Source organism: Hypanus sabinus, chromosome 12, assembly GCF_030144855.1.
Source record: "Hypanus sabinus isolate sHypSab1 chromosome 12, sHypSab1.hap1, whole genome shotgun sequence".
In the NCBI taxonomy this organism is placed as follows: domain Eukaryota; kingdom Metazoa; phylum Chordata; class Chondrichthyes; order Myliobatiformes; family Dasyatidae; genus Hypanus; species Hypanus sabinus.
The window spans coordinates 42,787,913-42,814,318 of record NC_082717.1 but is presented as its reverse complement, the minus strand read 5'-3'; the positions used below and the strand labels follow the sequence as shown (position 1 = coordinate 42,814,318).

The 26,406-nt window shown below is 40.6% G+C and overlaps 1 protein-coding gene across 2 annotated transcripts in view; it reads left to right on the top strand.

Moving 5' to 3' along the window:
• The window catches only part of spata17 (spermatogenesis associated 17), a 264,787-nt gene that overhangs the window by 221,405 nt on the left and 16,976 nt on the right, over positions 1–26,406 (top strand). Inside the window, exon 10 of one of the 2 annotated variants that reach the window (XM_059985845.1) lies at positions 11,716–11,882. The exons of the other annotated variant lie outside the window; for it this stretch is intronic. Coding sequence (XP_059841828.1) covers positions 11,716–11,835 — 120 coding nt within the window. The 3' untranslated portion in view covers positions 11,836–11,882. Of the gene's footprint in view, positions 1–11,715; positions 11,883–26,406 lie in introns of those variants that run through there. 2 annotated transcript variants of the gene reach the window in all.

Sequence of the window (26,406 nt, the reverse complement as noted above, 5' to 3'; positions counted from 1 at the left end):
GTAACTTCCGCCACCTCCAACGGGATCCCACCACCAAGCACATCTTTCCCTCCCCTCTCTTTCTGCTTTCCTCAGGGATCGCTCCCTACACGACTCCCTTGTGCACTCATCCCTCCCATCCCTTCCCACCGATCTCCCTCCTGGCACTTATCCTTGTAAGCGGAACAAGTGCTACACCTGCCTTTACACTTCCCCCCTCACCACCATTCAGGGCCCCAGACAGACCTTCCAGGTGAGGCAACACTTCACCTGTGAGTCGGCTGGTGTGGTATACTGCGTCCAGTGCTCCCAGTGTGGCCTTTTATATATTGGTGAGACCCAACGCAGACTGGGAGACTTATGAACACCTACGCTCGGTCTGCCAGAGAAAGCAGGATCTCCCAGTGGCCATACATTTTCATTCCACGTCCCATTCCCATTCTGATATGTCTATCCATGGCCTCCTCTACTGTCAAAATGAATCCAAACTCGGGTTGGAGGAACAACACCTTATATACCGGCTGGGTAGTCTCCAACCTGATGGCATGAACATTGACTTCTCTAACTTCCGTTAATGCCCCTCCTCCCCTTCTTACCCCATCCCTGACAATATTTAGTTGTTTGTTTTTTTCTCTCTCTCTCTGCCCATCACTCTGCCTGTTCTCCATCTCCCTCTGGTGCTCCCCCCTCCCCTTTTATTTCTCCCGAGGCCTCCCGTCCCATGATCCTTTCCCTTCTCCAGCTCTGTATCACTTTCGCCAATCACCTTTCCAGCTCTTAGCTTCGTCCCAAACCCTCCGGTCTTCTATCATTTCTTATTTCCCCCTCCCCCCACTACTTTCAAGTCTCTTAGTATCTTTCCTTTCAGTTAGTCCTGACGAAGGGTTTTGGCCCGAAACGTCGACGGTGCTTCTTGTAGATGCTGTCTGGCCTGCTGTGTTCCACCAGCATTTTGTGTGTGTTGTTTGAATTTCCAGCATCTGCAGATTTCCTTGTGTCTACCCCATAACCCTCTATTTTTCTTTCATCCATGTGCCTGTCCAAGAAGCTCTTAAATACCCCTAATGTCTTAGCCTCCACCACCATCCCTGGCACGTCATTCCAGGCACTAACAGCCCTTTGTGTAAAAAACTTACCCCTGATGTCTCCCCTAAACTTCCCTCCCTTAATTTTGTATATATGCCCTCTGGTGTTTGTTATTGGTGCCCTGGGAAACAGATACTGACTATCCACCCTATCTATGCCTCTCATAACCTTGTAGACCTCTATCAAGTCCCCTCTCATTCTTCTACACTCCAAAGAGAAAAGTCCCAGCTCTGCTAACCTTGCTTCATATGACTTGTTCTCCAAACCAGGAAACATCCTGGTAAATCTCCTCTGCACCCTCTCCATAGCTTCCACATCCTTCCTATAATGAGGTAACCAGAATTGAACACAATACTCTAAGTGCGGTCTCACCAGAGATTTGTAGAGTTGCAACGTGACCTCTCTACTCTTGAACTCAATCCCCCTGTTAATGAAGCCTAGCGTCCCATAGGCCTTCTTAACTACCCTATCAACCTGTGCAGCGACCTTGAGGGATGTATGGATTTGAACCCCAAGGTTTCTTTGTTCATTCACACTCTTAAGTAAGGGTTAGATAATTGACCAATAATCCTGTACTCAGTCTTCTGGTCTGTCCTTCCAAAATGCATCACCTCACACTTATCCGGATTGAACTCCATCTGCCATTTTTCTGCCCAACTCTACAGGCTGTCTATATCCTCTTGTAACCTTCAACAACTTACAGCTCCATCCACAACTCCTCCAATCTTCGTGTCATCCACAAACTTACTCACCCATCCTTCCGCCTCTACATCCAGGTCATTTATAAAAATCACAAATAGCAGGGGTTCCAGAACAGATCCCTGCAGCACTCCACTAGTCACCGACCTCCAGGCAGAATACTTTCCTTCTACAACTACCCTCTGCTTTCTTCCTTTAAGCCAATTTTTTATCCAAACAGCCAAGGTTCCTCTTATCCCATGCCTCATGACTTTCTAGATGAGTCTCTCGTGAGGAACCTTGTCAAATGCCTTGCTAAAGTCCATGTAGACCACATCCACTGCCCTACCCTCATCAATTTCTTTTGTTACCTCTTTAAAAAACTCAATCAGGCTCGTGAGGCACGATCTTCCCTTCACAAAGCCATGTTGACTATCCATGAGTAGACTGTACTTCTCCCATGCTTGTGGATCCTATCCTTAAGAATCCTTTCCAGTAGTTTGCAGACCACTGACTGAAGACTCACTGGTCTATAGTTCCCAGGTTTCTCCCTGTTACCTTTTTTAAACAAGGGAACTACATTTGCCATTCTCCAGTCCTCCGGCACTTCCCCTGTAGCCAAAGAGGATTCAAAGATCATAGCTAATGCTCCTGCGATCTCTTCTCTCAATTCCCACAACAACCTGGGGTGTATCATATCCGGCCCTGGGGATTTATCAATCTTGATGTTTTTAAGAAGATCCAGCATTTCTTCCTTAATCTCCACATTGTCCAGCACACAGCCCGGCTCTACTTCGACCTCATCCTGATCAAGATCCTTTTCGCTTGTGAATACTGAAGCAAAGTATTCATTTAGGACCTCCCCAACCTCCTCTGCATCCAGGCACATGTTGCCCTCTTTATCCTCTAGCGGTCCCACCTTCGTTCTCATCATCCTCCTATCCTTCACATACGCATAGAACTCCTTGGGGTTCTCCTTAATCCTACATGTCAAGGCCTTCTCATGCCCCCTTCGAGCTCCCCTAAGTCCTTTTTCTAGCTCCTTCTTGGCTACCCAATATTTCTCATGAGCCCCTCCTACTTCCTGCTTCTTATATCTAACATATGCTTCCTTTTTCCTCTTGATGAGTTGTCTCACATGTATCGTCAGCCACGGTTCCCTTTTCCTACCATTTTTACCTTGCCTCAGTGGGACAAACCTATCCTGAACCCAGCTCAAGTGGTCCCTAAACTTCTCCCACATTACTTCTGTGCTTTCCCCTTTGAACATCTGTTTCCAACTTACTCTCACTAGTTCCTGCCTCATCCCTTGAAAGTTAGCATTCTTCCTCACCTTATCCTGTCTATCCCCTCCCTGCTTCTCCTCCCCCTCTACTTGATCTTTGATTGTTTTTTTCACCTGGCACCTTCCACTCTCCCCCCACCTTCTTTATAGGGCCCCTGCCCCCTCCTTCTCAGTCCTGACGAAGGGTTTTGGCCTGAAACGTTGACTGTTCATTTCCACGGATGCTGCCCAACCTGCTGAGTTCCTCCAGCTTGTTTGTACGTGTTGATTTGTCCACAGTATCTGCAGTGTACTTTGTGTTTACTGTTCTTTAGCTTAGCACCTACCTGCCTGAACTCACTTTGCAGAACGTCATCCCTCTTCCGACCTATATCATTGGTACCTGTATGGACTACGACCTCTGGCTGCTCATTCTCCCACTTCAGAATGCTGAGGACTCGATCTGAGGTGTCCCAGACCCTGGCACTCCGGAGGCAACATACCACCCCGGAATCCCATTCTTGTCCACTGAACCTCCTTTCTGCTCCCCCAACTAATGAATCTCTTAACACCACAGCTTGACTCTTCTCCCCACTTCGCTTCTGAGCTGTAGAGCCAAACTCAGTGTCAGAGACCTGACCGCTGTGACTTTCCTCTGCTGGGTTATCCCACCCAACAATATCCAAAACTGTTGTTGAGGGGGATGGCTACAAGGATACTCTGCACTAACTGCTTAATCCCTTTCACCCTCGTGACTTCAGAGAGTTTCCAAAATTTTTTATTTGAAATACTTTAAAGTGCAGAGAAAGGACATTTTATACACACAGATAAGACTGATTATATCTTATAATGTTTAAAATTTTCAGCATGGAAGGTACTTTCTGAACACTTTTGTTTTGCTATTTGAAATTTATAACTAAATATAGAGTAATAAAAATATGGTGATAAACAACAAAGAAGAGAAAATCTGCAAATTAGTAAGGCTTCCCTTTTTTGTATTGTTAATACTCACAAATGTTCCAGACTCTTGATTTCTATAGGACTATTTTAAACTTAATATTTTAAATTTACTAGAATAGAATAGTAAGGCATCGAGGGTCCATACTTTCATTTATGCATTCAAAGTAAATTTATTATAAAACTACATATATGTCACCATATACAACTCTGAAATTCATTTTTTTGCAGGAATACTCAATAAATCCAGAATAGAATAAGAACCGTAATGGTAGCAATGAAATACTACATCAAATTGGGTGCTCAACGAATGTACGTTTCAATGATGGGGCAAGTAAAGTTATCCCCAATGGTTGAGGGGTATCAAATATTCCTTAACCTAGTGGTGTGAGTCCTGAGGCTTCTGTATCTTCTTCCTGATGGCAGCAGTGAGAAAAGAGCATGGGGATCCCTGATGATGAATCCTTCTTTCCTGCAACAATGGTCCCTGTAGATGTGCTTAATGGTGGGAAGGACTTTACCCATGACAGACCAGGCAATATCCACTACTTTTTGTAGGATTTTCCATACCTGACACATCTATTAAAGTCTGTCAAAGTTTTAGATGTCATGCCAAATCTTTGCAAACCCCTAAGGAAGTAGAGGTGCTGCTGTGCTTTCTTCATAATAGCACTTACCTGCTGGGCCCAGGACAGGTCTTCCGAAATAATAACACTGAGGAATTTAAAGTTGCTAACCCTCTCTACCTCTGATCATCTGATGAGGATGACTTATGGACCTCTAGTCTCCTCTTGAAGTCAATAATCAGCTTCTTGGTCTTGCTGACATTGAGTAAGAGATTGTTGCTATGGCACCATTCAGTGAAATTTTCAATCTCCCTCATATATGCTGATTTGTCTCCACATTTGATTTAGCCTATGACAGTGGTGCTGCTGTTGTTGTTCATCTATCTTTTCATCTGTCTGCCTCTCCTTCTTTTCCCCTCCACAGTTCCTTATAGAACAGTCTTTGCAAGGCCACTGGAGCTTGTTACGTGGTGGTACCATCTCAGCTTTCTTTTCTTCACTGTTGTGAGAAGGTCTTCATGAGGGCCGATGTAGTTCTGGATGGTCTTGCAGACCTGCTCATTTGTGATGTGGTCCAAGTATGAGATGCCCAAGATGTTGTGATAGCTTCTCATTTCCAATGCCTGTATCTTCCTCTGTAGTTCTGCTATGAGGATCCATGTCTCGCATACGTACAGGAAGATAGAGAGTACCAATGCATTCAGGAGTCTGATCCTGTACTTCATGTCCCTCCATATTGTCTTGAGTTTGGATAGTGCAGTCATTGTCTGTGCAGTTCTTGCCAGGACTTCTGGTCTTGATCCTTCATCACTGATGATTGCTCCCAGGTATTTAAACTGCTGCACTGTCTCAAGTTTCTGACCATGGACTGAGATGTCTGTTGTGATGGCACCATTGGCGCTTGCCATGAGCTTGGTTTCCTTCGCACTTATTTCCATTCCAAACTTTGTGGAGGCTCTGTCAAGATGGCTGACCAGGTTGGCCAGTTCATCCTCTTTTCTGTGCTCATCATGCAGCGTGTCTTGGGCATCTGAAACCTGGCAGAGCCCATTCTTCTCCAGGTTAGACCATAGCCGATTTCCTGCAACTAGGTGGCTTGCCTTGGTTGTGAACTCGTGGCCGTTATAGTTCCGCCCCGGCCGGTGACTTCGTCGTGGAAGTCATTCACCCAGTGGTACCGTGTTAACACCACCCCCTCACGTGGGTTAGCCCGCCAGCTGAAATGGTTTACCTGGGTATGGCGCTTGGAGCCAACACATGAGAGATTTAGGAGATGGATGAAGACTGGTAATGCCCGTCCACCCTGCCTGGTAGGGAGCAGCATGCCAGACATCAAAGGTACTACCTCTATCCAGAACACCCTATACCCCATTAACATTAACATTAAAGAATGAACAGGAAAAACATTTGCGGTGACCCAGGCTCTGGCACACAACCGCAACAGATGGAACAGACTGATGCAAGGCTCGTTATGACGGCTCCCCCGACGACTCCACCAGGAGTTAAGGGCGCAAGGCAAGGCAAGTGGTGCTGTCAACAAAATTGAGTATGGCATTGGAGCTGTGCTTACCCACACAGTCATAAGTGTAAAGTGAGTAGAGCAGGGGTCTAAGCACACAGTCTTGTGGTGCATCTGGTTTGACAGAGGTGTTGTTGCCAATCTGAACTGATAGAGGTCTGCAAGTGATGAGATCAAGGATCCAATTGCAAAAGGAGGTATTGGGGCCAGGGTCTTGGAGTTTATTGATTAGACTGATGGTATTAAATACTGAGCTGTAGTTGGCGAAGAGAATTCTGATGTACGCACCTTTGCTGTCCAGATGTTCCAGAGCTAAGTGAAGAATCAATATGATGTCATCTGCTGTGGACTTGTTGCTCCGCTGGGCAAATTAAAGTGGATCCATTCAGCTTCTCAGGCAGGTGTTGATATGTTTCATCATCAACCTCTCAAAATACTTCATCGCTGTGGATGCAAGTGCTACTGGATGATCGTGGCAGGTTACCACGTTCTTCTTAGGTACTGGTACTGTCAAAATCTGCTTGAAGCAGATGGGTAACTCAGCCTGCTGATGTGAGAGATTGGAGATCTCAGTGAACACCCCAGCCAGTTGATCAGCACAGGTATTTAGTACCTGGCCAGGTACGCTGTCTGGGCCGGACGCATGTGGTGGGTTCACCATCCTAAAGGCTGCTCATACGTCGGCCTCACAGACTGAAATCACAGGATCATCAGGAACTGGGGGAGCCTGTGATGGCTCCTCCATGTTTTGATGGTCAATGCAAGCATAGAAAGCATTGAGTTCATTTGGAAGCCAAGCCCTATTGTTGCCTGTGTCACTTGATTTAACTTTATAAGAGGTGCTAATATTCAAGCCCTGCAACATCTATCAAGCGTACTTCATTGATCTGAGTTTAGTCCAGAATTGCCACTTTGCCGGTGAGATGGCTTTCCGGAGATCGTACCTGGACCTCTTGCAACTTTGTATTCTAAATGTAAAGAAAGAACAATTTGACAAGTTGATGAAGCTGAAAGAACTGATTTTATCTGCAAAGCATGGCTTTGTCAGCATAGAAGAAAATACTTTAACCATGGTCACCAGTTGTAGCCTTTCTCATGTACATACCAGTTGCAGTCTATTTTCAGAAAATCAAGAGTCTGCATATTACTGAGGATACACTGATTAGTTTCCAACTTTAATTCAAACAGTTAAGTTTATTGAGTAAACAGAAAAGTAGTCCATCAATTGTGAAAGCAGGAACCAAAATGCATGTGATGAGAATGAAATATTTCCCTTGTTAATATTTGTAAGTCATTTAAATGACAGAAGAAGTGGAGTTGTGACTGGAGAAAGAACTTTGTGGATTTGAAAAGCTCCATGTTATTTTCTTATATTTGATCAATAGTCTCTTGGGAAAGAGAGAATATTTGGCCCCACTTTAACCCTTTTGTTGTTATCCTCTGCCTAATTAGGATACCTAATCCCGTGAGTACTTTCTGTCTAAGTACCATCATTTCCTGTCATTTCTTGAAAATTTCAAGCAGATTACCAATTACCTTTCTAAATTTGGTGGTACAAATTTATTCCCTTTACGTAGCTATTTCTGTTCTGATAATATTCAGGTAAATCTGTGTTGAAATGCCTTTTGGATTAATACCTTCCCTGAGGTCTGGTTTTCATTTCCACTCAAGTCTACAGAAGGCGCAAAATAAAACTGTTTTTCCCCTGTCCAAAACCTCATACATTTAACTTTATATTGTTGTCTCTCTACTCTCAGAAGAGGGAACTCAAATGCATATGGTAAGAATGAAATATTTCCCCTGTTAATATTTGTAAGTTATTTAAATGACAAAAATGTAACTACGTTTGTAGACCATTCACTGAAATCAGCCTGTTTCTGACTAATCTTAAACACTGTGTTCCCACATTATTCTAATTTTGTTTTAGGTCTATACTTCTTCCTAACAACTGGCATTCTAACAAAAGCACTGTTCCTTTACCATTGCCTCAAGATCCTTCGATGGCTGAAGTCAAAAACTACAGGTCATAGAGTCAGAAAGCATAGAATCAGGTGATTCAGTCCATGCTCACTCAATTAGTCCTATTTACTCATGATTGGGAATTATCTAATACTTTCTTATTCATGTACCTGTCCAAGTGGATTTTTAAATATTGTTAATTTATCTGTCTCAACCATTTACTATGGCAGCTTATTCCATATATGAACCACCCTCTGTACCAAAATGTTGTCCCTTGGGTTCCTATTAAAGCTTTCTTCTCTTACCCTAAACCCATGCCCTCTGCACTTATTGTTATGAATTATTTTTCATTTTGTGATTAAGTCTTAACACACTGCACTACTTCAAAGATCAGACATTTTCTTTAAATTAAGTTAGTGGCAGGAAACTGCTATTGAAGGCTCATTGTTCCATGATGAATTGTCTACAATTACCAAGTATGAGCAACTAAAGCAATCCTGCACGCAACAGCCAGTATTATTTTCCCAGATGCACCAAAGTTTTGAACAGCATATAGGATGTGAACCTCATGAATGGCTCAGCATGTACACTGAGTAATTTGTTCACTAGTCATGCAAGCATACAGTAGTTTAGCTTTAGCATTGCAACAGCAAGTTCATTCATGTAAATGGACAAGAATGGCTGTGCAGAAGAAGAGTATTTCTTTTATAATTCTGGTATTTTTAATGTTTTATTGTTCAAATTTATATAATTAAAAAAATTCATTTGTTATTTAATTTATTTTATAAAATAATCCTGAATGTTTACTATTTCAGATGCAATACCTAAGAAGTTGTTTTCAATTGCATTCAGCATATATCACTTTTTCACTTAAAACATCACAGAGTTGTCATATGGCACCCACAATGGCATACTGTTTTTCATTGTATAGTCAAAGAATGTCCATCTTTGCATTCTTGATGCTGCTATAGTGGTGCCATTGATTTGGGACATATCATTAGTAGGGGCTTAAGATCGTTAACAAAGATAATAATCTGACCGAAACTGATAGGATATTTTGACTCTTCCTTCTTTTATAATTTTTTTCCATGATTAATGTTATTACTTCATTTTCTCAAGTTTGTATGTAATTCTGCTTGCATTTTCTATGAGTGCACCAAATAAAAAGAATGGCTTTCTCCTGCTCTCATCTGTTTTATGACCTGTACTGCACTGAAACTGTAACTTGATGCATTACCAACTTTCTCTCACAAAAATAAACAGCAAGGATAAGTGTTATGTTACTTCTGTTTAAACATACCGTCGGTTAAAAATGAAGAATCATATTCTAGAAGAGTTAGAGAACTTTTATTTATAGTAATAAACAAACATGTCTTAACCCAGCCATCTGCTGGAAGATTCTAGCAATCCCGTGCATGTTCAGTGCTCTGTCAAATCATGTACTGGCTCATTGCTGCACGTGATATCTTCCTTTCCTTAGAAAGGAAACACAATTAACAGTGTTAATCAGAGCAAATGCATAATTCAACGTCCCTATCAGTCTCTCTGTGGGTTTACGAACATGAGTAGACCTCCTAAGTGGTACACACAGATCTTGTGTTTCCTTGTTATTATTTACATGTTTTGTCTCATCTGCATCCGTTAACTGAATCTCTGAAGTTGGCTCGTTCTTGAGGTCTTTACCATTTCTTCTTACCACTGCTCCCTCCTCTGTTTGGGCCATGTATGATCTGGGTTGTATTTCTTCAAGTACTGTAGCTTTCTGTGTCCATGTGTTCACTTTGTCTTGCATTCTTACTTCATCTCCCTGATGCAGTTCAGGTAAAGGACGAGAACATCTATCAAAGTGTAGCGGTGTGCTACACGCAGCACTAAAATTACGACACGGAGTCGGTAACTGCAGTTGAAGGAAAAAACTTTATTCGAAATCTTCAGCCTCACTTTTAAGCCTCCCTCAACCTGCCCCCCATGGCGCAGAGGCCCCAAAGCTCTGTGCTCGCAAACCCCCGTAGGCTATCTAATTGTGAGTCGGTTCGGATGTGCCAGGAAATGGGTCGCCACAAAAGTATATTTTCTGCTTTGCTTTGTGCTCATCTTTCCATCTTTTCACTTGGTCACCTTCCTCTGTTCTCAGAAGGCTCTCATCCATTGGCAGATTAGATCTCAAATGTCGTCCATCAAGAGCTGAGCTGGCAAAGATCCACATTCAAGTGCAATACTTCAGTAGGCTAACAAGGCTTTATAAAAATCACTTCCACTATCTTCTGCTTTGTGCATCAGTTTCTTGACAATTCCTACCGAATTCTCAACTAATCCATTAGACTGAGGGAAAAATGGACTAGATGTTGTATGAACCAAACCCCATTCACGAGCAAAATGTTTCATGCATGTAATTACATTTTCTGCCGTTGTTCTGCCCAGACAACACACTTTATGATACAATGAGTAGTAATCTGTTATTAATAGATAGTCTTTGTTGTTAGTTATAAAAGTATCAACACCTACCTTCTGATAAGGTCTATGAGGATTCGGATGTGGATGCACTGGCTCCTTAGGGTTGCTAGGTTGGTATTCAAGGCATATATGACAAGAAGACACCAATTCTGCAATTTCTTAATTAATCCTGGGCCAAAACATCACTTCCTATACCCTTCTCTTACATTTTTCAATGCCTAGGTGGCCTTCATGAATTTAATCAAGCATTTTTTTACAAAGACTTTTAGGTATAACAATTAGACTACCTTTGTACAATATCCCATCCACAACCGACAGTTCTGATCTGTGGTTCCAATAATCTTGTACTATTGAGGTACAGTCATGCCTATTATCTGGCCATCCATCCAACACCATTTGTATTACCTGATAGAGAATTTTGTCCTTCTCTATCTCAAGACACAGTAGTTCCAACTTTTTGGGAGCAACAGGTACAGTTTCTATGACCATATCAATGAATACCTGAACAGCGATAACGTTCCTGTGACTGTCTTTTGTTGTTGGATGCACAGCTCTGGAAAGTGTGTCAGCCACGTACATGAATATTCTAGGTGTGTATGACATATTTAACACATATCTTTGCAATTCAATCATTATTTGCTGAAATCGCAAAGGACAGTCGCTTAAAGGTTTGTTAAACAATGCAATCAACGGCTTATGATTGGTTTCAACATCAATAAATTGCCCTGACACAAACTCATGAAATCTCGCACAAGCAAACATAATGCTGAGCAATTCTTTTTCAATTTGGGCGTACCTTATTTCTGTATCAGATAATGAACGAGATGCATATGCCACTGGTAGCCATTCCTGATCATGTTTTTGGAGTAATACTGCCCCTAAGCCTGCTTGAGATGCATCACATGAGATTTTGACGGGTCTCTCAGCATCATAAACTTCCAACAGGTTCTTTTTTGAGCACTTTCTTGAGATTTTGCCATGCCTGTCCTGTTCATGGTTCCAGCTCCATTAATTTCTCTTTTCTGTTAGCTGCCTCAATGGAGCAAGCTGTTCTGAGAGTTTGGGTATAAATTTTTCCATATAGCTAACCATTCCCATAAACCTCTGAACATCATTTTACATTGTGGTCTTGGGATGTTCTCAATAGCAGAATCCTTCAATGGATCAGGACGCATACCCTCTTTGCTGATGACATCACCCACAAAGGTAAGTTCAGTCACTCCTAGCTGACATTTTTCTTTATTCAATTTCAGGTTAGCCTTGCGTGTTGCCTCAAAGACTTGCTTGAGCCTGGTGTCATGCTCTTGTTTAGTCGATCCCCAAACAATAACATCGTCCATGGATGTATCTACGCCCTCAATGTGCTCATATAACATGTGAATGGTTTTATGGTACACTTCAAGAGCTGATGCAATTCCAAAAGGAAGCCTAAGAAAACAGTATCTGGCAAACAGAGTGTTAAAGGTACACAATTTTAACTCGATTAATCAAATTTGAGTTGCCAGAATCGAAAGGATACATCTAATTTACTAAAATACTTAGCATTAGAACATCAAATTTGAGTTGCCAGAATCCAAAGGATACATCTAATTTACCAAAATACTTAGCATTAGCAAACTGTGACATAATTTCTTCATGAGTGGACAATTTGAAATGTTCTCTTTTAACGGCCCGATTCAAGTCTCTTGGATCCAAACAAATCCTCAGTTTTCCATTTTTCTTATCAACATTGACAAGCAAATTGACCCATTCAGTTGGTTCATCATTTTTTTTTTGACTCCTAGCCTTTCTATTCTGTCTGGCTCTGTTTTCAGTTGATGATGTAATGCAAAAGGTACTTTTCTGCATGGATGTATTACGGGTTGCTCTGTATTGTCAATTTTAAACGAGTGCTGTCCTGGAAGACAACCAAGCCCTTTAAACAAGTCTTCATACTCTTTCATCAAGTCACTGTATTCTGACTCTGTGTCGCTGTCCAGGACTAAAATTCTTTTCACCAAATTAAGTCTTACACAGGCAGATAAACCCTGAATTGGCTGTACATTTTTTTTGGCACGACCACAAATGAAAGAGTATGCACAACATTTTTGTGTGATGCCTTTGCCATGCATGTTCCGTTAACTGAAATGTCTGTACCTGAATACCCAGTCACTTTTATATTTGTCTGATGTAACTTCGGTTTTGGCTTTAAAGCATTAAACTCAGATTCTGCAAGAACATTTACTTGTGCTCCAGTATTGAGTTTAAACAGAATATTGTTTTGATTCACTTGCAATAGAATAGTCCAGTCATTCTTACTTTGTTTATTTTCACAAAGCACATCTATATAAAATTCCTCACTTTCATCTTCAATCACAGCATTTACTTGTTTCATTTTATTTTCCTTCTTTCTACTTTTACAACAGCGTGAAAAATGATTAATCTTATCACAGCAATTGCAAGTTTTGCCATATGCGGGACACTGATTTGGACGATGTTCCCACGCACAGCAATCACATGACTTCACTTTCCAATGTCGTCTTGCTCTCTGTCAGTTTTGTCGATGCATTATTATATTTCTTGATGTATTTGCGCTTTTTTACAGTGTTTACATTGCAGTTTTCGACAGAAAGCTCTTCAGCCTGCAACGTCATGGTCTCAGAAGCTCTGCAAAGCACCAAAGCTTTTTCAAGATTTAAATCTTGCTCTCTCAACAGCCTTTCTCTCAGAGCATTATCTCAAATGCCACAAACAAGTCTATCTTTAATGAGAGAGTTCATGAGCAATCTAAACTCTCATGTTCTACTATGCTTTCTTAACTCAGTAACATACTGATCAATTGCTTCAGCAGCTCTCTGCACACATGTGAAGAATTTATATTGCTCATATGTTAAATTATGCTTAGGTATACAAAATACTTCAAATCTGTCCATTATTGACTTTAAATTGAAATTATCTCCAGAAGACAAAGGAGCAGAATTTGGCCATTTTGCCCCTTGAGTCTGCTCCACCATTTTATCATGAGCTGATACAATCTCCCATTTAGTCCCACTCCCCTGCCTTCTTACCATAACCTTTGATGCCCTGGCTACTCAGATACCTATCAATCTCTGCCTTAAATACACCCAGTGGCTTGACCTCCACTGCCGCCTGTGGCAACAAATTCCACAAATTCACAACCCTCTTACTAAAAAAATCTCTTTGCATCTCTTTTCTGAATGGTCGCCCTTCAATCCTTAAGTTATGCCCTCTCGTACTAGACTCCCCCACCATGGGAAACAACTTTGCCACATCCACTCTGTCCATGCCTTTCAACATTCAAAATGTTTCTATGAGGTCCCCCTCATTCTTCTAAACTCCAAGGAGTACAGTCCAAGAGCAGTCAAATGTTCTTCATATGTTAACCCTCTTATTGTTATTTACAGTAATCAGCAAACACGTCTTAACCGTGCCACGTGTTGGAATATTATAGCAATCCCACACATACTCTGGCACATCATTGCACGTGATATCACCACAAAAAGTTCTCCCCATTTCAATAATAGGTCATGCATTGCTTGTTACAAAAGGAAGCAAAATGGTTATGAGGCAAGAATAAATAAACGGGCAGACTATTATTTAAAGTTCTGAGATGCAGCAGGAGTTGGGAGTCCTCATGCAGGATACCCTTAAGTTTAACCTCCAGCAATTGATCAGTTTATTTATTCTACCAAAGTGCATGACCATACACTTTCCAACATTGTATTTCATTTGCTACTTCTTTATCCATTCTCCCAATCTATCCAAGCCTCTCTGCAGACTCTCTGCTTCCTCAGCACTACCGGCCCCTCCACCTATCTTTGTATCATCAGCAAACTTAGCCACAAAGCCATCTATTCCATAATCCAAATCGTTGATATACAACATAAAAAGAAGCAGCCCCAACACGGACCCCTGTAGAACACCACTGGTAACCGGCAGCCAACCAGAATGGGATCCCCTTATTCCCACTCTCTGTTTCCTGCCAATCAGCCAATACTTTATCCACGTATGTAATTTTCCCGTAATTCCGTTGGTTCTTATTTAGCAGCCTCATGTGCGGCACCTTGTCAAAGGCCTTCTGAAAATCCAAATTCACAACATCCACTGCATCTCCCCTGTCTAGCCTACTTGTAATTTCCTCAAAAAATTGCAATAATCTCCACCTTCAAAGATAAAATTATTATGTACCTCTACTGCATCATTCCCGATTATATGTAGCAGAAGTGCAGCTTTAAGTTTTTTCCGATTTTTCTTCATAATTGATTGCTGGTAAGTACAGTTCAAATGTTGTTGAATATCCTCCAATTCTTAGCTACATTGCCAGTCAGCTGAAGTTTTGATGGGGGTTGTAACCCTTCCATTTTACTGTTTACAGTTCAAACTTTCTTTTTCTTCTTTTTTTTTCAATTATCTTCAATTCTCGATTCTCCCGTATTATTCTTCCGGAGCCACTCCTGACACCATGTTATATTACTTCTGTTTAAATGTACCATGGTTTAACAATGAAGAATCATATTCTGGAAGAATTAGAAAACTGTTGTTTACAGTAATCAACAAACATGTCTTAACCGAGCCACGTCTTGGAACATTATAGCAATCCCGCACATGCTCTGGCACATCATTGCGCGTGATATCACCACAAAAAGTTCTCCCTTTTTATATACACATTATTTATTCTTGCCTCACAACCATTTTGCTTCCTTTTGTAACAAGCAATGCATGACCTAAGCAAGACTTAGAAGGAAAAATGCTCCTCCATCCCTCAGTACAACCTCAACTCTGTGGTATTTCAGTCCTTGGTGCATTAGAAATTATCCTTTCCCTTAGTTGTAAGTCATTGGCATAACATCAAACAAAGTTGCAATATTTGTACTTGAATTTAGTATGTAATTTCCTGACAGTTCCTTCACATGTCAGAAGATTTTATTCTTCTGGGCTCATGGCAATCAACTTACTCTGATTACACAAGCAATGATCCACTTCTTTAAGATTTTATTCAAGTGAACATCAAGAATCACAAACACAAGAAAATCTGGAGGTGCTGGAAATCCAAGCAATGTAAACAAGATGCTGGAGGAACTCAGCAGGACAGGCAGCATCTATGGAAAAGGGTAAACAGGCGATGTTTTGGGCCTAGACCCTTCATGAGTTCCTCCTGCATTTTGTGTGTGTTGCTTAATCTAGGGAAGCTTGTTGAAAAAATTATTGCATGTGCCAACTTTGTGAATAAGCAGAGTGCTTTGTGTGTGCTTATGGTCATATATTACTGGCTGTTTTTATCATTATTCATCTAAACATGAGCATGAAAGACTTTCAATGAGGGTTAGGGTTAGATCCTGCTAACTCCGTGTCTGAGGTAAGTAATAGATGTAGCTCATCATCTACAGTTTGATTCTGTGTGATTCTTATTTCCACAGGTTTGCACTTACTTGCCTGCCTTAGCAAAAGCACTGTTGGCATTACTGTGCTCACTTTAGTTGATTTTCACAAACTCATGACAAGCCTAAGCATTTTTCCCTCAGTGTAACTCTTTAAAGCACACTGAACAAACCTAGGTTTACAATAGTGTAGTTTTGCATATTGCTTGGTGTAAGTGTGTCCATTCTACACCTATTATGCCAACAGAGCATACTGCCGTCACATTATCATACCCTTGCACCAATGTGATACAGAAGGACTTCAACGTGTCAATGCTGAAAACATTCATAACTTGCCTCAGCCTTTCTCTAACCACCAGCCTCCAGTCATAAGTGCAACATATACACAAAGCCTAGTGATTACATAATTTCCTGTGAAGGTAGTATCAGTTCCATATTGTGATCGATTTTAGCACTCCAATAAATCACTTTAAAAAACCCTGTCTTTGAATTTTCATGCTTATGAATATATAATTCAAATTAAAAGAAGTGCACAAATTGTTTGTGTAGAATGTAGGTAAAATGAATACAGACATCATGGAAATATTCAACATGTGAAATACTAGGCTGAGATTATTAATGTCTATTTCTTAGTGTATACTAACATAGATGCCAAAAAAAATGAAGGAGAGGAAGAAGATATTTGCAATCTTTAAGCTCACTATGGTGGGAAAATCCCCAGGATCTAACTAAGTGCACCCTTCAGACCTTATAGAAAGCCAGGGAAGAAATCTTGGAGGTCCTTATCTGGTGGCTTGGGATAGATCAGTTAGATTGAACAGCTTGCCACGTACTGCTCAGGGTGCCGACAAATCCAGAAGATACCAAGAGCAATGCCTCTCCATCCCAGGGAATGGTTTGCTTGCCTTGGCAGAGAATTCATGTGCATTTTGGCAGACAATTCATAGGCACAAATTTCTTAGTGGTAGTGGATGCAGCCATAAAGTGGTCAGAAGGTGTTTCTAATGTCCTCCACTTCAGTCTTGCACACTGGTCATGTATTGAGAAGCTTCTTCTCGAGGACTGGTATTCTGGAACACTTTGTCAGTGACAATGCACCAGTCAGTTATTCCTGAAAATAAAGGAATAAGTCATGTTATATCAGTACCATACTACCTAGCTACAAAAGACTTGGTGGAAAGATTGGTCGACAGTCTAAAGAATGCACTGTGAGCAATGTCAGCTGATTACACTACACTACACTGACACTTAATCAGAAGCTCACCAGTTTCCTCCTTGCATGTCACAATGCAGCACACTCCACAGCCAACAACTCACCAGCTCTGCTGTTCCTTGTTTGTCTGTGAAGGCACAGAGCAAGTCAAGAGGGGTTCCTTTAGAACAGACCTGAGATGCAACTTCTTTATACAGAGGAGAGTGAGTACCTGGAATGAGTTGCTAGAGTAAGTGATCAAAACAGGTTTAATTGCAATATTTAGGGGGATTTGGATGGGTACAAGGAGGGGAGGTTTTGGAGGGTTATGGGCCAAACTCAGGAAACTGTGGCTAGTGGGGACAATGCATAGACCAGTTGGGCTGAAGGGCCTGTGTATGTGCTGTATTACCCTTTGACTCTGACTCTAATATCTATGAAGAGGAAAAACGGATTAACATTTCAGGCTGATGACCTTTCATCTCAGTAGATATCACTTGGTGAACGAAACAGTTTTTGAATTAATGAAACTGTTGAATGAACAGAACTGTTTTTATGTCAGAATTTCAGCATCTGCAGTTTAAATAGTTCTGCTCCATATAAGAATATTTTGACCCTGCTTATAAATTTTTGACAATTTATTTGAAATGTAAACAAAGACAGATGCATTAACTGAAAAATAAGAGCAACGTTCAAAATAGAATCCCGTACTTATATACTATATTTTCTGATCCTATAAAGCCTCTAGGTAGGCTTATACACTACACAGTTTCAAATTGACTAGTGACCTAAGCATAGGCAACCAATAAACCAGTCAGATTTACAATACTGACTACAGAGCTGCCTGTCAAAATCAAAAAAGATCATGACCTTGCTTTGTTCATAACTGTCTCAAGTCATCAATGCAGACAACACCTGTCAATCAAACCGATTTGTTTAAAGAGATCCCCAAGGTGTCAATCACTTAGGAAATTTGAGTTGAATAGAATGACATGCAAAACCCATTGATCAGTTCCAAACACTCAATGATCTGTGAGACAGCCTCCATCCAAGGACAATGTTAACAATCAACCTGGATTATCTAGAGCTGGTCCTGTGCTATGTTCCTGCCTTAACCTTGCACTGATGACCCACAAAAAAAATATGAAGAGTATTCTAAAATTTTGCTTTTTTTTTCGCCTTACCAATTAAAACTAAAGCATTGCCAAAACAGAACAAATTATTTCCTCTGCACCTGTTGTGGTTGGAATCTAAGTATACAGGAGAGAGAAGAAAAGTCATTCTAAGGCTACAGCTTATTTGTTTCTATGTTATATAAGCCAGCCTGTGTGAAGTTTCTGCTCCACCTGATCTTCTGAAATTGTAGTTCAAGGTTTTAATCAGTAATCATAAAGAATCAGGTCAGGATAAAATATAACATTGAGAAACTTTCAACTGCTTTCTGCCCTTGTCTTTCTAGGCAATAGAAATTGCAAATTTGGATTAGGCTGATACATTTTCATTGTGTAGTACATCTCTTAGATGTAATTTCTGCAGTCATAGTTTATAGTGGTGAAGCGAGTGGTCATGTAGTATGGGAGACAATGTGCCATTCAATCAGTTTCTTTGTCCTGATTGCTGCCATTGGAGTATTTTGTCATAAATTCAAATTTACCCCTAGGGTGCTAATAAAAGGATTATATTATATTGGTGATGCTTTAGATTAGCAGGGAGAAATATTTAGTTGGTCTGTTATTGGAAATGGTCATGAACTGCACGTGTGTCATAAATGTTTATTGGGTACAGTTCTGGTCACCGAATTATAGGAAAGATGTCAACAAAATAGAGAGAGTACACAAAAGATTTACTAGAATGTTACCTGGGTTTTAGCTCTTAAGTTACAGGGAAAGATTGAACAAGTTAGGTCTTTATTCTTTGGAGCGTAGAAGGTTGAGAGGGGACTTGATAGAGGTATTTAAAATTATGAGGGGGATAGATAGAGTTGACGTGGATAGGCATTTTCCATTGAGAGTAGGGGAGATTCAAACAAGAGGACATGAGTTGAGAGTTAGGCGGAAGAAGTTTAAGGGTAACACGAGGGGGAATTTCTTTACTCAGAGAATGGTAGCTGTGTGGAACGAGCTTCCAGTAGAAGTGGTAGAGGCAGGTTCGGTATTGTCACTTAAAGTAAAATGGGATAGTTATATGGACAGGAAAGGAATGGAGGGTTATGGACAGAGTGCGGGTCAGTGGGATGAGGTGAGAGTAAGCATTTGGCACGGACTAGAAGGGCCGAGATGGCCTGTTGCTGTGCTGTAATTGTTTATGGTTATATGTTACTGCTATTTATTAGTTCACATCTCAATGTTGACTAAGCCTTTCATTGTGTATGCATGAAATGCTTCATTATCAGAAGAACTGTTAATGGAACAAAACAAAAGCACTTACATCACTTATAAATATTTCTTTGATGTAAAGAGGATCACTGATGAGACAGGTGAAGTAGTTGAGTGTAGATCTCACTGCCCTGAAGCAGGGTTTTTGGGCTGCAATGACGGGCTTCAATCAAGCATAACTATCTCCTTTTATGCCAACTATGACTTCAGCCAGTCAAGAATCTTCTGATTCCCATTGAATTTAATATTACAAGAACCTTTTGAAGCCACTCTTGCTCAAATAATGCTTGGCTGCTAAGGCCTGATCTTCTTAGCTCAACTTTGGAATTCAGCCATATTTTTCCATGTTAGATTAAAGTTACAATTAATTTTGTAGTCAAGTAATCCTAATGGATAATTTCACAATTAATAAATAAGTTAGTGGAGAGTGACTCCCAATTAATAACATTATTATTAAAACATGATGCCTTTGCGAATGATTAAGACTGAAGTGATGGGGCAATATTTAGCAAAATTGAAGTTTTCCCATTTTCCTGAACAGGATGTTTCTGGGCAGTTTTCCACATTGTTGGGTATTTGGTAGTGTGGAGCTGTACTGGAATAGTTTGGTTATAAGTTCAGGTAGTTTTAGATCTTAAGTCTTACAGTCTAATAGTTATCAGGGCCCACCATCTTTTTTGCAATTAGCCATTTCTGGGCACCACTTGGAATGAAATGATTTAATTGAAAACATTGGCTTTGGAGGTGATAGAAACTTCATGAGAAGTTTAAAATGTTTCATCCACTTATTGCTCCTGGCTGAAAGTGTTTGCAAGTGCCTTAAACTTATTTTTCACTTCATCAAATGAAATGAAACTAACCATATGACTCTTTGCCAGGTTCATGTGGTTATGCTTCTTCTACATATAAACCATACATAGGAGATGCTACCAAAGTTGCATTTACTGTCCATTCATCAATTCCAGAATGGTTGAGCTTTTATTTGATCAATCATAGCTATTGTGATAGTAGTGCTTTCACATTGATATTACAGTAAGTAGGACACATAAAAATTGTGGCTTAGCAATGTTTTGATCAATAAGGCTAGAAGATTTTTAATAGAAATTCTTTGCTGGCAATGGAGCGTGAGGCTTCTGTTGATTAAGAAGTGCTTTCCCTGGATTTAACTAAGACATGTGACAAAAGAATAAAAATAAACAGAAAATATGAAACTGTTATATGATTGAATCCCAGCATCCTCCTCACATCTGCTGCTCATGCCCTTTCTATGTTTTCTCTCACAGCATAAAATTTAGATGAATGAGCTGGTAATCAATATTATATCCCATCATAACCTGCATAATTTCTGATTCTTGAATCTGTTCACCCTTTTGAAAAACCATCAAGCACTCCCACAGGGTTGATCCTATAATTCAGCTGGACAAGCAGTAATGTTTCATATGTCCAACTTCTATGTTCTTCTTGAGGGACATTTCAGAATGTCCAAGGCAATTAAAGTATTTAGTGATCAATGCTCCGCCAAAAGATGGTTGAAGAAAGATTTTCTTTATTTTTTGGACTTTAATTGTAAAACATACACAGATATTTTAAAAAATGGCACTTAGGTGAAAGGTGAGTACGATATATGTTATTATCGTCAAAGATTATTCAGCAAGTCTTCAAGTTATCTCAGCAATCAGTTAAGTGGGGTTATTTTAACCCCATATTTGGAAAACTGGTTTGAGAAATTAAAATATAAAAAATCATAAGGAATGTAACTCTTCTTAGACATACCTACTTTTAGTAGTTTTAATAAAATTGAGACAAATAAGTGTGGTCTAATCCTGAATTAGGAGACAGAAAATTTGATAAAAAGCATGTAATGAGATAGCATAGCTAAATTTTACAATAATTTTATTTCTAGAAACACTTTCTGTTCATGGAAAACAAGGCATATTAAAGAGACAAGAAAAAACTCTCCTCCCAACAGTTTCTGTGCCTTATTGATGACTGCATTGGTGCTGCTTCCTGCAACCATGCTGACTTCATCAATTTTGTCAACTTTGCCCCAATTTCTACCATACCCTCAAATTTATTTGGTCCATCTCTGATCCCATTCTCCCCTTCCTCGATTTCTCTGTATCTATCTCTGGAGACAGAGTATCTATTGATATCTTTTATAAACCTATTGACTCTCATAGCTATCTTAATTATACCTCCGCGCCATGTCACTTGTAAAAATGCTATTCCTTTTCTCAGTTCATCTGTCTTCATTACATTTGTTCTCAAGATGAGGCTTTCCATTCCAGAACATCTGAGAAGTCCTTATTCTTCAAACAATGGCGTTTCCCTTCAAACACTTCACACCACCATCCCACTGCATAACAGGAATAAGGTTCCCTTTGTCCTCATCTACCATGCCAGGAGCCTCTGTATCAGCACATTTCCATAACATCTGCCATCTGCAATGGTGTCCTGCAACAATACATCTTTCCTTCACCCCTCCCCCCTGTCACTTTCCATGTGACTCCTTTGTCCACTCATCCCTCCCTATTGATCTCCCTCCTAGCACACTTACACTTCCTCCCTCAACACCATTCAGGGCTCCTAACAGACTTCCAGGTGTGACAACACTTCACCTGTAAGTCTTTTAAGGTCGTCTACTGTATTTAGTGTTCTGCCACAGCCTCCTCTAAATCAGTGAGATCCCACGTAGATTGAATTGAATTGAATTGATTTTATTACTTACGTCCTTCATATACATGAGTAAAAACCTTTACATTACGTCTCCATCTAAATGTGCAATGTGCAACTTATAGTAATTTATAATAAGTAGTATGTACAACAGGGCAGTCAATGTAATATAGAAATACAATTGTATCAGCATGAGTTAATCAGTCTGACTGCCTGGTGGAAGAAGCTGTCCTGGAGCCTGTCAGTCCTGGCTTTTATGCTGTGGTACTGTTTCCTGGATGGTAGCAGCTGGAACTCTTTGTGTTTGGGGGTGACTCAGGTCCCCACTGATTCTTTGGGCCCTTTTTACACACCTTTCTTTGTAAATGTCCCGAATAGTGGGAAGTTCACATCTACAGATGCACTGGACTGTCTGCACCACTCTCTGCAGAGTCCTGTGATAGAGGGAAATGCATTTCCCATACCAGGTAGTGATGCAGCCAGTCAGGATACTCTCAATCGTGCCCCTGTAGAAAGTTCTTAGAATCTGGAGGTCCATACCAAACTTCTTCGGCCCTCTAAGGTGAAAGAGTCGCTATTGTGCCTTTTTCACCACACAGCCAGTATGTACAGACCACGTGAGATCCTCGGTGATGTGTATACCAAGGAACTTAAAGCTGTTCACCCTCTCAACCCCAGATTCATTGATATCTATAAGGGTTAGCCTGTTTCCATTCCTTCTGTAGTCCACAACCAGCTCCTTTGTTTTTGCGACATTGAGGGAGAGTTTGTTTTCTTGACACTACAGAGTGTGGGTGATGACTTCTTCTCTGTAGTCGTCTGAACCCTTAGCGCCTAGGTAGCACATAGGGCTTCTCTTCTCTTTAGGCTGCCTTATTATTTGAGATTAGGCCAATCAGTGTAGCATCATCAACAAATTTAATTAGCAAATTGGAGCTGTGGGTAGCGACACAGTCATGGGTATACTGAGAGTAAAGGAGAGGGCTTAGGACAAAGCCCTGAGGGGCACCCGTGTTGAGGGTCAGGGGGGCAGAGGTGAGGGAGCCCACTCTTACCACTTGCCGATGATCTGACAGGAATTCCAGGATCCAGATACACAAGGCAGGGTGAAGGCCGAGGTCTCTGAGCTTCTTGTCGAGCCTGGAGGGAATTACGGTGTTGAATGCTGAACTGTAGTCCAAGAACAGCATTCTCACATAAGTATCCTTCTCCTCAAGATGTGTAAGGACGGTGTGTAGAGCAGTGGCTATTCCGTCATCTTTCAATCAGTTGTGTCGGTAGACGAATTGTAGGGTTTCCAGTCTTGGTGGCAGCATGCTGCAGACGTAGTCCTTGTAGACCATTTTGTTGAGCACCTTCACTCCATCCAGCATAAAAAGCTCATTTTTCATGGTGGCCACCCATTTCAATTCAACTTCTATTTTGATTCCGACATGTCAGTCCATGGCCTCCTCTATTACTATAATCAGGTCACACTCAAGTGGGAGGAGAAATATCTCATAGTCTATCTTGGAAGACCCCAGCCTGAGGGCATGAACATCAGTTCTTCTAACTTCTGGTAATTTCTTCCTTCTCTGTTTTTTCATTCCCTATCCTGGTTCCCATCTCACCCCTTCTGTCTAACCTACCCATCATATTTCTCTGGTGCCCCTCCTTCTTCTCTTTCTCCCATGGTTCATTCACTGTCCATCTCCTATAATATTTCTTCTTATTCAACCCTTCACCTCTTTCACTTATCTGCTCCCAGCTTCTTTCTTCACTCCCCCCATGCCCCAGCCACCTACCTCCCCCTCCTCACCTGGTTTCACCCTACACCTGCCAGCTTGTACTTCTACTCTTCCCCCCACCTTCATATTCTGGCTTCATTGCCTTCCTCTCCAGTCCTAAAGAAGGGTCTTGGCCAAAATGTTAACTGTTTATTCCTCTCCATGGATGCAGCCACACCTGCTAAGTTCCACCAGCACTTGGTATGAGTTCTTCATATGTTTAGTAATTTTATAGCATAGCAGGTGGCTAGGGTGTCCAAAATACATAATTTTAAATCTGCTCACCTTACTCCATGTCCAACCTCCTCTGTCTCTTTTTGGCACCATCCCAATGGTCACTGACCAAACCTCAAACCCCAAATTCAAGATCATGAACTCTTGACCGTGATCTCTCCTCCATGCCACAGTAATGTAGGTGTAGGTGAAATGCTATTACACCTCAGGGCATTGGAGTTCAGAGTTCAATCCTGGCATCCTCTGTAAGGAGTGTTTGTACGTCCTCCACGTGGAATGTGTGGGTTTTCTTCAGGCCTTCCGTTTTTCTCCTGCAGTCCAAAGACCTACTGGGTACATTAATTGATCATTGTAAATGGTCCTGTAATTAGGTTAATGTTAAATGAGGTTGATGGGGTTGCTGGGCAGTGTGGTGCCAAGGGTTGGAAATATATATTCCATGATTTATCTCTAAATAAAATAAAATGATGTCACATTCAATCTGTCTATCCTCTTTTAGCTCTCTCATCTCTCACCCTCCTCCATCCACTCCCAACTCACCACTACTACTTGACTTACCTGCTCCACAGCTGCAAGCTAGCAGCTTCAGGTGGAAACAGTGGAGAAAATTAAAACACGTCTACTATTGAACTGGAGTGAAATCAAAGAATCTATGCCCTTGACTTTCCCACCCATAACTTCTCCTACCTGCTTCAGTTCAGATCAAGGTCATTGATTAGGAAATTACCTTTTCATATACACTTGGTTCAACTGAAGGATATAAAAATAGATGAACAATAGATGCAAGAAGGCAGTCTGGTCTGGTAAAGTTACAAGGTTGATAAGATATTGTCCAACAGGACTTTGTGGACTTTGTGATGGCAAACAACCCCAGGAAAGATGAAAAAGTGAGACTATAAGGGTGGCAGTTTGAAGATATTTTGTTTAAATTGACCACTGATGTAGAGAAGTATTTTGATTTCATTATTTTGTGTTATTTCACAAAGTGAGTTGTTCAGATGGAGCTAAGTGAATCTAGTCATAACAGTTGCACTGAATGTTCATTCACTGTGAAATAACATAAATGATAACATTATGTTAATAACATAAACAAATGATTCATTTCTAGCCTCAATTCACCCAGTATTTGGTCCATTGTTGGGGAGACCGATAGAGCATGAGCAATATTGTTTTTAGATTCACTGTATGTTTAGTCGTACAATATTGTGAAATATGGCCACACTCTCAAATGAAATCCTGCTGAAGGGAGAGGAAAATGCTAATGTACTTGAGACAGTATCCAAAGTAAGACCATAACTTTGTAAAATGGGGGTTCATTTGAAGTATTGTAAATAAACAGTAAAAGTAGATTGTGGAGAGTTACAATATCAAGTGTAAATGCTTTGCCAATGGTGCTGTTGTGACTGATCAAGGTCATTGGAGAGACACTGAAGCTGGTGATGTAGAAGTCATCACAACAAGAAGGCATTATTCTGAGGACCCTCCTGTTAGACCCTCACAAAGTCAAAAGTACATTCCATTTTATACTCTTAACATCATTAAGTGATTCAATGCAGTTTCAATAGTTACAATGACATTGCCTACTTTGGATTGATAATGTTTCTTTTGAATTACATATCTACAGTGGGAAACATCTCTGATTGTTCAAATACCTTTCCTGGGACACTTCCCCAAATTTATTTACAATGATGCAAATTACTTAACCCTATAGTTGTCTGGATTGATGCAGGACAATTAACACAACCCCAATATCTTAATCTTTGCTGATATACATGCAATCTCTTAGTCTGTGGGCCAGTCTGTGCTTTTAACTTCAATTTACTGCTTGCAATTTACAATAAAAACTGAAGACTGGTTCTTCCTTGAATTAATACCTTCTACGAATATTCATATAACTCCAAAATACTCCCAAATATACCCTCCTCTTGGACCCTGGATGGAAATCTGTCCCATAAAGGCCAAACATTAAGGAAGATCTAATTAAGTTGGTCAGCAAGTATGTCCCTCACATTAGATTGCTTCCCTATATGTATCTACAACCACACTGCCATCCCTAACAGGCTATCTACAAGACCAAGCAGAAATGGCAATAAAACATGTCAGAAATGTGATCACATCCTCTTCTTGGATACTTTTGTCCTCCCAGTGTCAAACAGTCTTTATAATACAATTTTGTCATTCATGTGTTTGTTCCCTCCTTCCCTGCTGCCCCATTGCATTTTACATATTCTTATCTTCGACCCTTTGGTATCTTATAGCTAAAACTCAGCAAGGGCTGTCAGTAGTTACTGTATGGGCAGCGGGTAGAGCAAAGCAACTTTGTTTC